Source organism: Mercenaria mercenaria, chromosome 11 (genome assembly GCF_021730395.1).
Source record: "Mercenaria mercenaria strain notata chromosome 11, MADL_Memer_1, whole genome shotgun sequence".
Taxonomy (NCBI): domain Eukaryota; kingdom Metazoa; phylum Mollusca; class Bivalvia; order Venerida; family Veneridae; genus Mercenaria; species Mercenaria mercenaria.
Window position 1 is genome coordinate 37936526 of NC_069371.1, and position 12873 is coordinate 37949398.

Consider the following 12873-nt stretch of genomic DNA (forward strand, 5'->3'; position numbering starts at 1 on the left):
CTACTCATCTACGACAGCTATTATTAGGAGGCGATGATACCTTAGCTCTTAACAATTTCGAAACTCTGTAACTGAAGATATTCAAAGGTCTGGTAATGACATAAATAACTGCAGATAGATGTTTTTGGTAAATTTACAACAATGTCAAAACTATTGGTTTTGATTTAGGTTCCAATCTGGTTCCCTTTTAATTATAATGTATCTGGACGATGTCTCTTCAAATATTTCTTTTACCGTTTATATCAGTTATTATAAATATTGTGAAATGTTTAATTGCTAGTGAAAAGTAGAGGTATTTTTCGCAATTTTTCCAAGTAAGAAATTGCCAATCTCATGCAATCTGAAGTCCTGTCAAATATATTATTCTAATACAGGAAGACCCGACTTGAGGCATGAACAGCTGCCACAAGTGCAGAGTAAAGAACACGTAATCGAAGGGAAAATTCGGACCCAGAACCTTAGTATAATGTTTCATATATAAAAAGATTTCTGACGATACAAGATACCGAGATTAAAACTAAATAATGTTAAAAAATTTAAATGATATTACTACCCGGTCTAGGCACTGGAAATTTCTGAGATGCTCCCACCTAACTAAAGGGCTAGTACTTGTTCTTCCAAGGAAAGACGGCTTCGTGTGTATCGGTGCTATACACCGGGCACGTTAAAGCACCATAATGTCTATTCGCAGGGCTAGGCTAAGTTAGCCGCAGTAGGATTTATCTCTCTCTCTCTCTCCCTCTCTCTCTCTCTCTCTCTCTCTCTCGCTGTCCCTCTGGTCAGATCGTTCTGTGTATGTACTAGAAGAGGATGAATTTGGCGCCCTAAGTGAATGCCTTTGAACGTGTTAATCATATAAAGGGCGCTATATAAATCTGGTATAACAGTAATAATAATGATAAGAGATAAAATTAAGATAAATATTAGCTGATATTAAATTTATTGTGTCCGTTGACAAAAATATTTGTTTTTCAATTTTTAATGCACATGATATTGATTGATTAGAGACTGAGGAAGTTCAGTTGTAGATAAGATAAATAAGTTATAGTAAGTCTTGTTATAAACTTTCAAACATTTTCGTGTATCTTCAAAGTTTGTTTAAGAAAATAAAAATATCAGCATAAATTTGAACAAGTAGGTCTGACTACTTTTCAACCATATTCTACATCTTTAAAACAAAGAAGAAGCCATATTTGGTCGAATGTTCTGAATGAACATAGCAGTAACACTGTGTTCATAATTGTTCTGTTGGAACCTATGCTGCTTTGCAAATATATCCATTCACAGAAAATGGTTGACTTGGATTACACCTGTTAATTACATCTTCACATGTTGATATGTTATTGTTTAAACTTAAAGCAACATCGTCGTTGTCCGGAAACTTGCAGACACCGTCCCAGTTGTCGATAATCAAAACTTTAATTGGTTCTTCTTTACCGTCGTAGGCACGGTCACATCTCTTTGTGAATTCCGCGGATTTCGTGAAGCACCTGGATAAAAATATAGTAATGTGAATTCCATACAGAAGAAAGTTTAGAATGCATGATTTGTCGGGAATAATAGAATGTGCCAGAAATAATAGAGTCGGGGCCTGTTCTATCACCACTACCAAAAGCTAGAAAGATGCTGTCTACCCTAACATTGAGTCGATGTGACTTAAAACTCAACAAAACAAACAAGTTTTCATTTATTGATTGTTATCAAAGAATACGGTTTGTTTTTAATAGGAGCCATATTTCTCGATTAGCAGCAAATCTATCGTTGGATGCTATATGATTGTATCAAAACAACATGTATTGTATACAAACTAAACACGCTTTTCATATAAATTACTTACATGCTACTGTTACTGCCACCTGAACAATTTGATTTTGGACCAGTCGAATCACACATCCCCGGACATGCACAGATTGTGGTTAGCTTCATACCCTGTAAATGATCGTTGCAACAAAAGGACAGTAATTATGTAAAAACAGGACTGATATAGACACAGTAAATGCTGACAAACACAACAAAATATTGTCTTTCCAACATAGATGATTCGGAAACCATTTATATCATATGAAATTCTGATTTTTTTGTTTGTCCAAAATTAGGTAGAAGAAAAGGAAGTCATACTAGAGATCTTTGAGATCCCTGTGTGTTTGAGACCTGCATTTATATCAAAGGGAATACCTTAAACATCATTATAATCAAACCTTGAATGATCCCCTAATTTTCATGAGAGAATATATACTTGAGGACATCTTTCCTCTCAATATGTCTCTAGTCAGTACACTAGTTGGTGTCCATATATACAACATGTAGAAGCACCAAGCACCATGATTATTAGTTCACCTGAGCCAAAGGCTCAGGGTGATCATTGGTGACCGCTTGATGTCCGTCGTGCGGCCGTTAACAATTTATAAAAATAATCTTCTTCTTCAAAACTACTGGGCAGATTTACACCAAACTTCACATGAGTTATCCTTGGGGCCCCTTTCAAAACTTCCCAAAGAACTGAAATCCATGCAGAACTGTGATTGCTATGGCAACCGAAAGGAAAATCTTTAAAACTCTTCTTTTTCAAAACCATAATTCCTAGGGCTTTGATATTTGGCATGTAGCATTATCTAGTGGTCCTCTACAAAGAGTGTTCAAATTATCCCCCTAGGATCAAATATGGCCCGCCCTGGGGTTCACATGGTTTATATAGACTTATATACGGACAAAAATTTGAAAATCTTCTTGTCCAAAACTACATGGCGTAGGGCTTTGATATTTGGTATGTAGCATCATCTAGTGTTCCTCTATAAAGATTGTTCAAATTATCCCCCAGGGGTCAAATATGGTCTGAAATGTGGTGCACGATTTGTTCCCATGAGAATACCAATGACTTGTCTGAAAACTTCATTCCCAAACCTGGCGTAAATATTGTTCAATAAAAAGGAAAGGGTTTTACAAATTTCGTCACAGATCCACAGAGTATAATTTTTCACAGCTACAAAAACTGCTTTATCGAAATCATTGCAAGCGAGATAAGTAGCATTTTCCCTAGCACAAGTCTTTTGAATTACGGCAGTTAGTTTTTCATCTTTCTGGTATGCACCCTTTTAACGGTTAATGGTACTGTCCAAATTCAAAGATGGACAAGTTCATTATAGAAAATTAGCAGGGTAAGGGTTCAACGGTAAATGACCTCGGTAACAATTATGTTTCTCAGGACCGTATAGAGATAAATATCTGCTTTCATAAACAATAGTGAGTTTTGAAAATTTGTTTTACAATTAATGTGAAAAATATATATAACTGAAGTGATGTACATATAGTGTCATTAAATTGAAATATACTTTGCAATTAAAAACTGTCCACTAACGCCTCAAAATATATATATTTACCTGATGTCCATCATTTCATTAGAAAAGCATTTATAATTACCAGGGGTACGATATGAATAGGTTAGGATGCAACTATCACTGCAACTTTGTGATAAGTACTTAAAGTGCTTACACGATTATATACACAAATGAAACAGTCAACCAGTATAATATGTTATTAATATGTGGGCACTTACGCAAAAAGTTTCAAGATAACAATTTAAATTATCGCAATAATTTTTCCAAGCTACCAAGCTATTTCGTGACAGATATATGCCACTATAATATCACACATGCTGCATTGATAAAGTAGTATGACTTACAAATTGTCCAGCTGCCTGCTCCCCTTGAGGCTCGAATACGGGCACGCATGCTTTTGGATCACATATTAGCTTTACTTCTGTCAGTCTATTTACAATAAATATTACGATGTTTGTCAGGTTTAACAATAGCAGCAGCAGCAACAACAACAACAACAAGAATAATAACAAGCGGGTCATGATGACTTTGAATCGCTCACCTGAGTAATATTTAGAAAGTAGGTCAATAGGTCATATTCATTGTCACTGAATGTCAGTTTTAAGATCGGTGATGTATGGTCCGCAAAATTTATAAATTAAAAAATAAAAGAAGTTGATCAATAAATCACGTATATCTGAGAGCAAACTGTTTCTTAGTGGCTTACAAATTACGTGTAGACAGTATGAAATATTTTGCTGAAATCACTTGTGAGAAAAAAGTACGGATTTTCTTGTCAACATGAACTGAAATGATCATAAAATGTTAAGGACAAAACCACTAAGTACATTCATTTTGTATAGTTGATCAACTGATTCAGAGACAGAGGTACTGGAAAAGCAAAAGCTAATTATTTATCATACAAACTTTAGCAAAACACATGTTGCTTTCAATTGACACCAGAATACAATTGTTTTATTATAAACCTTGCAATACGGTATTAGTTTTAGATAAATACGGATTCATATTGAAGAAAAAAAGAATGTTATGTTTTAAAGTACGGCTTTGAGGTATGACCTACCTAATGGTGAATATTTCAAATGTTAAAATCAATGTTACAGCAATATACTGTATCCAGTGAGAGACTTGTATGCAAAATTTAAACTACTTTTACAGTGCCTTTTTTTAAATAAATTTTGTATAATTCACAATATTTCCTCAAGCTGAAGTAGAAACAAATTTCAAAGTGATGGATACTGTCCAAAACGTTAACAGAGAATTCATTATATCATTAATTTTGATAAAAGAAACGTCAAACAATTATAAAATATAAAAGAAAACTGTGAATATGATTTTTTTCTAGGGTGCTTCAAGTAAAAGGATTTAATGAGATAGAATTCTATCTCCAGCTGTAGGACTGTTTTTAGATAGATAGATAGATAGATAGATAGATAGATAGATAGATTAGATTAGATTAGATTAGATTAGATTAGATTATTAGATTATTAGATTAGATTAGATTAGATTAGATTAGATTAGATAAGATAAGATAAGATAGTAGACAGACAGACAGACAGACATATAGATAGATAGATTAGATTAGATTACATTAGATTACATTAGATTACAGATTAGATTATAGATTAGATTAGATTAGATTAGATTAGATTAGATTATAGATTAGATTAGATTAGATTAGTCGGTAAGTCTAAAACAAGTCTAGTTATTCTGTTTTGTGAAGCTTGTAGTTTTTATTTCAATTTCTCATTTAGACCGGAATATCAAGATGAACAAGAATAATCGAAATGGCACTGGACAAGGGCAGACGCTATGGTCATTTTTATTTTTTTACTGAAGTACTGGCAATTTCTGTACAAAAAATTTACTCGGCAATTGACCTTTTTTATAATGCTATCAACAAAATGCCTCACATGTTAAAAATTTATCAATAGTAAAACCAAGATAAGTAACAGATTCTTTGCAGGTATAACACGATTCTTGCAAGTTACATCAAATGATTTAACCTTGCGTAATTTTCTTGATGATCCGAATAGCATACATTCTGTTTTGCCTAAATGTAATAATAATTTATTATTAATTAACCATGATGAACAAGATTCCATAACATGTCCTAATTGATTTGACACAACATCAGGATTTTTATGAGCAGATAGTATTGCACTGTCATCCGCATACAATATGAGTTTACAAGACGGATCAATGCAGGTCGGCATATCATTCACATAACAAAGAAAAAGGAGGGGGCCTAACATACAACCCTGAGGAACTCCACAAGAAATATTCACAATTGTTGATTTTAACAATTTGTTGTCGATTTGCCAAGTATGACTTAAACCAACTTGTACATAAAACGCCCATTTCTGATCACATTTCAGATACAGTTTTGTGATAAATTTTGTGATCTACGGTATCAAATGCCTTCTGCAGATCTAACATGACCATCCCAATATAAAAACCGTTTGCATCAGTTTGCTTTATATAATCTAAAAGATGAATTAAGCACGTATCAGTAGAAAACTTAGACCTAAATCCTGAATGGAATTCAAATAGCAAAGAATGTTTTTCAAGGTAGTCTGAGATTTGATTATATACTGATGAACGTAAACGATGCTTAAAATGCTGACTGGACGGTAGTTGCCTACTTTGAGAGGACTGTTTTTTCTTATATAGTGGGGTAACTCGTGCAAGTTTCATGTCATCAGGAACAACTGACAAATCTATTGATAAATTAATTATATATGTTTGGGAAGTTTCAAAACTGACGCGCCATCTTTGATAAACCTTGCAGGAATGCCATCGAGATCTGTTCTGAGATCGAGTTCAAAGACATAAGCTGGTTATATACAAACATTTCAGATATATGATGCAAACGAAATTCTTGACGACTACATGTTTCGTCTTCAAAACCTTTTTTAGTTTATCCCCATAGAATGATTTAAAAATAGCAGACGTAGTTGAAAACATATTCGTTGTACCAGGTAACATATTCACCAGGTTGGATGCGACGGTTGTAAAAAAACTCATTAAACTGATTTCCAATGGTTACAGGATCATGTCAAATAACATCGTTGACTTTTAATATAATATTTGAGCTCTCGTTTGATTTCTGCTTATAACCTAACCGTTTAAGAGACTTACATAGACCTTTGGAATCAAACTTGTTTTCTGCAACTTTATTAGAGAAATAGCTCCGTTTTGCTGATTTAATAAAATTTTGAACTTTAGTTCTGTAATAACAAAGCTGTTTGTGAAAAAAAAGATTTGTGTTTCCGTGATTTATATACGAGGGGTGTTCAAATACGAATGCAACTAGCCCAATTTTCAGACGTGCTTAATAATCAATGCCAAAATAATTATCTCAATCCTTCAAAATACTCACCACCATGTGATATACAAAGTTTCAGTCTTTTATTCCAATATTTAAAGGTGTTTTCATAATCTTTTCGAGGTATACTGTTCAGACACTGGAAAATAGCCGAACCGAGATTTTTGCGCGTTTGAAATTTTCTTCCAGCAAGGTGCTTTTTGAGCCTCGGAAATAGGAAAAAGTAACAAGGGGCAAGATCTGGTGAATAAGGAGGGTGAGGAAGCTCGACATCCTTTTCCTGTTTCAGATATTCGCGTACAATGGCCGCTTTGTGTGACGAAGCATTGTCATGCAACAACCTGACACCACGGACACCAGTTGCTGGTCGACGGTTTGCGAAATATTTCTTTAATTCATGAAAGACATTGCCTTTGTAAAATTTGGCATTTACAGATTTACTCTTTCGTACGGCAATTTGAATGCCTAGTTGTAAAGCTTGCATCGGTAGCAATCAAATCCTTTACTTTTTCAACTATTTTTGTCGAAGTTGCATCTTATACTGAATCTACACCACTTTTAAATTTCTTACACCACCGTGTCACAGATGAAAACGAAAGTTCATCGTTTCCATAAACACGACATATTTCATTAATTATGTCTTTCGCCTGTATACCAAGAATACAGCGGTTCTTGATATAGTACCGTATTTGGTCAGTGAAAGGAGACCTTTTCCCAACCATTTTAGCTTTAGTGAACACGAGTAGATAGTGTTAATCGAGCTATTGTCAAAGCTAGACTAAACGGATTTAAACATGTATTGTATCAATGGAGAGCTTACACAACCCTCCATGCGATGTATGTACCTATTTTGTGCAAATCATGGTTAAAAGCGAGATATTGGCCTAGCTGCATTCATATTTGAACAACCCTCGTAAAGCTGCATTTCTAAGTTTAATCAGTTCCAGGATTTCTGGAGATATCCAAGGTTCGGTTCTATTTTAGCCTCACCTCTTTATTAGGAGTTACTGAATCCAATACAGACATAAATTTCTCTTTTTCTTTTTTGCTCCCTTCATTCAAAAATAAGCTTGGGGCAGAAGTAAAACCTACCTACATTTCTTCCACAATATGTAATCTAAAGAGTAAAAGCAAAATAGAGAACTTGTACCGCATGCAAATCAGTATTCTTAAAGACTTCTAGCTAACTCTGCTCCCTTCTGAGTCAAAGGTAAATTCACTATTTGAACAGCAAGAAATCACTTATCAAATGAAAAAAAAACACCTTTGTACAATAAATCAATAATAAGTCTTGAAAAAATTAAAAACGTACTAGAAAAAAAGGAATATAAGGGAAAAAATGAAACATTCAAGTCAAAGTAATAGGTTTATGGTAGGAATTGAATACTCTTCAAAAGGAGGTACACTATTATATGGTTCGTACCTTAAGTCGCACATTACAATTCCCTGTCACACGATGCTGTCATCGATCTACGAATGTAACGATGCTCATTTGTTAAACATCATAGATTTATGTTGTTACAAAAGGAAGTGACGTTTACACGTGCAAATTTTATGCGGTCCCGAACGAAATGCTTCTAAATATTCAGGCCTGATAAAAGGCAGATTTGTGTTAATCTTTTTTTTTTTACATTCTTACCTTAATACCCCTGCCCCAGATGTATATGCAGCAACTACTTCTGATCCATCATATTTAAAAGCGGCTGATGAGGCGTCACCTATTTGCTGTTGTTCTGATTTATCTTGATTCGAAATACAAGCCTGTAAAAATAATAATAAACAGAAAGGTATTCCCTTAATAAACATATTTAACTAAGTTAAAACACTCAACCTAAGTGATTAAACATTTGTTTTTGTAATTTTAATGAGATATAAATACTGATTACACTCGTTTGTCTAAAGTCTTAAGTGGTAATCAAAGCCAACAATTATAATACAGCCTTGTGATATATAAAGCTGCAATCAGTTACTTAAACATGCATGTGCGGTCATGTATTATAACTATTGAAGAAATAGGATGATATTAATGAACAAATAATTGGTTTACTGCCGCGGCGTTGCAATCCCCTTCAGTGAATCCTCCACACGGGTTGTAGGAATAATAATAACCCTCGTCACTGTAAAAGACGTCTCTAAATCTGAAAAATGAATAAGAAATACTGATTCTTGTCTACCTAGCGGGAAAAGTATACATTTGTCCTGTCACGTGCCAGGGATAGATTATAAGTTTCATTCACTGGTTGTAGACGCAGATGGGAATATCCGGTTCGAGGGCTATGCAGATTTTACAAAATTCACTAATTCTATTTAATTCAATTCTAAAATAAAATGATGCACATTCAATTTTTTTTAAGTTATCTCTTTTTGTATCCTTTTATAATTATAAAATTCTGTAAATATTTAGCACCTAATGCGTGACAGGGCTACTTCTGTTTATTTGCAAGATCTATCTACTTCACATAATGCTAAATGCCTCCTAATGTGATAGTTTTCTTGCATACCACACTGGGATTTCTTACATACCAGACGGGGATTTTCGGTATTTTTACCGGTGCTGGAAAAATCATGTAAGATGACTCTCGTGCTGAAAATGACGTATTACGGACTACATATATGTAGCAGATTTATGTAGTAATTTATATTTTATTTCAAAAAGCGGAATAAAAATCTAATACCTTGACAGTTCCTCCTTGTTCCTGATAGTATATTTCTCGATTCAAAACACGTTTTTTTATCAAAATTCATAACGTTACGCTGCAACTGATAAACTTTGACAAAACCGGAACTATTCATTGTTATCACGTCGCGGGAGTGTAATAAAGCCATTAAATAAAAATAACAATACACTAGTGTAATAAAGCTTTGACGTCGACGTCGTGAACAGTATAGGAGACGTTGGTCAAATAGGCTTGTTTATATGGCAAAAGAAAACAGAACTTTTGATGTTTCGACAGGACAGGCTAACACGTGATAAAAAGAATATTACATTTGTGACTTTCCACATTGAATTTATTAAAGTAGTTGAATAAAATTGATAAAATGCTCGACAGAGCCTCGCATTTTATTATTTTATTCAACTCGTTTAATAAATTCAATATGAAAAGACACTCATGTAATATCCTCTATTTATGTGTCTTTGAAACGTCTTTCCTGTTTACGGACGTTAGTTTCCCGCGCTTTGTTTAAATACGCTGCTATAAGAAATAGTACTAAAAAGAAAGCCGTTCGATTGATTTTATTTTTATTATTATTTCTTGAAATCGGTATGCAAGAAAAAGATTCTGTCACTGGTTATAGGTGCAGATGGGAATATCCGGCTCTCGGGTAACTGTTTAGGCGGTAACTCGGCAGGAGCCTCGTTACCGCCTAAACAGTTACCCTCGAGGCCGGAAATTCCCATCTGCACCTACAACCAGTGAAGAATCTTATATTCTGGTGATTTCAGCGGTGCTGGAAAACTCCATCTTACACCCCGGGTTAAAGATGACTCTCGTGCTGTAAATGACGTATAACGAACTACATTGGTACAGAAGATTTTTTTTCTTTTTTTTTTTACCTTTAGCCGTTTTGCGGTAAGTGACCAGTGCAGGCAGATCATGGTCTGCATTGTTCGCATTCAGTCACTAAATTGTCAGTGAACACCCCTTCGAATAATGAATGGTATTGCCCAGATTGAATTTTAGAAAATTAGCCTGCTAAAGATTAAGATATCTTCAGTAAAGTCAATTTTATGGCAAATAATATTTTCCTTCTATCTTAGTAAAAACGGGCAAGATATTTTGAACATTTATAAAGTCCCTCTTACCACCCTCTGAGTACTTTTAAACGATATCCATTATCAATGGTATTGCCTTTATTTAGATTTAAAGAGTAATCAAAGAAAACCTCGATACGAAAAAGTAGATAAGACAGAGGCTATGAAGAAAAACTTTTTTTTTTGTTGAGAGAGGGAGAGGGATAGAGCGAGAGAGAGAGCACTTTTACATGATCGGTGGAATTAAATCTATCATTTATGCAATTATCGTTATACCATGTTGCAAAATAACAGACTTTGTAAAACTGAACAAACTTGGATGTTTGTCAATCAGAATTATTCTTATAAGCATTAATTTATGCACGTGCCGCATTTTTATATGCCGCCATGCCGTCATGTCGTACTTAGACTAGCTCATGACAGGATTTGGTTTCACCAAGCGTTATTTAAAACAGTATACCCTCACATCCCGCGTTAACTTACCTCGTGTTATAGGCTTTTATGTACATGATGCATTATATAAAACTGTATACCATCATACTTTCGCTCACGAGAATAATATAGGCTCGGAAAGTGGTATTAACAATTCAATGCTGAGTATTCGAAGCAGCTTTGTAAATATATATAACATTAGTGTTTATCATATTTGATATAGATTGAAAGTTATACATACCTGGGAGTACCATCTGTATTTCCTAAACTTGTAAGATCCACACTTCCGCTACCGTCATCAAAAGAACAAGAACAGCTATTAATTTTCAAACAGTCTTTGCTATGTCCATTTAAAAACAGTAACGGAAAAATAAATAAAATACATGTTGTCACATTAGTAAACATATTTTGATTTAACTACCTTGCGTTTATACTTAAATGTATTTGGTAAGAATAGCGGAAAAATATATTGAGAATTGAGAAAACAGTTTTTATTCCTATGCTGTGGTAATATGTGCCGGATGTGAGCGTCACAATTATCTTTAAATGTTTGAATGCTTGTGAGTAATATTTAAATTTACACTAATATTATCACGTTAGTCATCCATTTTTGTTATTTGAATAGATAGCATTTATTTGCAGTTGATAGTGATCCTTCAAGTGTTTTTCCACAAATGAATGACTTTCGGTTTAAAATTCCTATATTTCACTTTTAGAATATTTGTTGAAACTAGATCTAAACATTTTTGGTTTGGAATCGCACTATATCAGCATGTTGCTTTACTGTCTCTTGGCTTTATCGTAATATGTATGTTTACAAAGTAGTAAAATTTAACCCTTACTATGCTAAATTTCTATAATGAACATGTCCATCTTTCAATAACAGTACCATTAACTGTTAAAAGGGGTGTTTTCCAAAACGATACTGAATGAATGGCGAACAGTGCATACCATGATCAGACTGCACGGATGTGCAGGCTGATCATGATCTACACTGGTCGCAAAGGTAGAATCAGTCGTGTCCAGCATGATAAGAATAAAGGAAACAAGTGTACAGACGGGTTTTAATAACAAGCGGATATGAAAAAGAAGTAAATAAGAAACACTGTTGTACCGAGGTCAAAAACTAATTGAAGTAGAATTAATAGTCCTTACTTCGTTAAATGAGTTAACTATTTCTCTTAAAACGTGATATGATTTCCTTACGTCTAACTAAGATTTACATGTTCTCTTGTTAATGCATTTGTCATGTTTTCTCATCTCGTTAATGCATTATCTCATCTCGTTAATGCATTTGTCATGTTCTCTCATCTCGTTAATGTATTTGTCATGTTCTCTCATCTCGTTAATGCATTCTCTCATCTCGTTAATCTATTTGTCATGTTCTCTCATCTTGTTAATGTATTTGTCATGTTCTTTCATCTCGTTAATGCATCTTTCATGTTCTCTCATCTCGTTGATGAATTTGTTATATTCTGTCGTCGTCTAGATCTCTTTACTTTCAAACATTTGTCTACTTGCTTTCTAGAAACATCCTCTAAATTTGAAAATTACTGGGTAGTGATGTCTTGTAGGTCCGCAAAGGGAATGGTGTGAGATCCGAACAACTGAAAATATATTAACCGTGATATAACATAAACTAGCAGGTCAACATGACATAGCATTTCCAGAAATTATTACTCTTTCTAAGAGAATGTGACGTACACAGTTCAGGGTATGAGTATAATAGTTACCTATTAAAATGACCGTTAATGTGTGAAGATTTTGATTTGAAAGTTTGAAATGCAATCCTTAGAAGAAATTACCAAACAGAATTTAAAAGGCTCAGCGCTGATATTGACTGGGGAAAGGAAAACTTTATTTAAAAAAAACCTTGCTTGAAACAGCCGATAAATATATTTTTTCAGCTGAAGCAGAATAGCATGGATGAAAGAGGATGAATATTTCAAACGAAAGACAAAGTGAATTGTCTCAGCTGTGGAAACCAATTGTGGGTGTTATGTAGTGAGATCATTCTAAGTTACTCA

General features: G+C 33.9%; 1 protein-coding gene across 1 annotated transcript; it reads right to left on the reverse strand.

Annotated features, from left to right (window-relative positions):
- Window positions 1–923: 923 nt before the first annotated feature.
- Window positions 924–11421, reverse strand: LOC123532304 (uncharacterized). Its single transcript, XM_045313710.2, has 6 exons — window positions 11088–11421; window positions 8708–8798; window positions 8300–8421; window positions 3680–3764; window positions 1838–1929; window positions 924–1490 (listed from the first exon to the last, which is right to left on the reverse strand). Exons 1-6 carry the CDS (start codon window positions 11249–11251, stop codon window positions 1256–1258), a joined length of 789 nt encoding a protein of 262 aa, XP_045169645.2. The 5' UTR covers window positions 11252–11421; the 3' UTR covers window positions 924–1255.
- Window positions 11422–12873: the final 1452 nt, after the last annotated feature.

Coding starts and splice junctions, on each gene's coding strand:
- LOC123532304 (XM_045313710.2), bottom strand. CDS start 11,251: ATGTTTACTAATGTGACAACATGTATTTTATTTATTTTTCCGTTACTG. Junction 3,765..8,299: donor TCTGGGGCAGGGGTATTAAG/GTAAGAATGTAA, acceptor TATTGTAAATAG/ACTGACAGAAGTAAAGCTAA. Junction 1,930..3,679: donor AGCAGGCAGCTGGACAATTT/GTAAGTCATACT, acceptor GATCATTTACAG/GGTATGAAGCTAACCACAAT.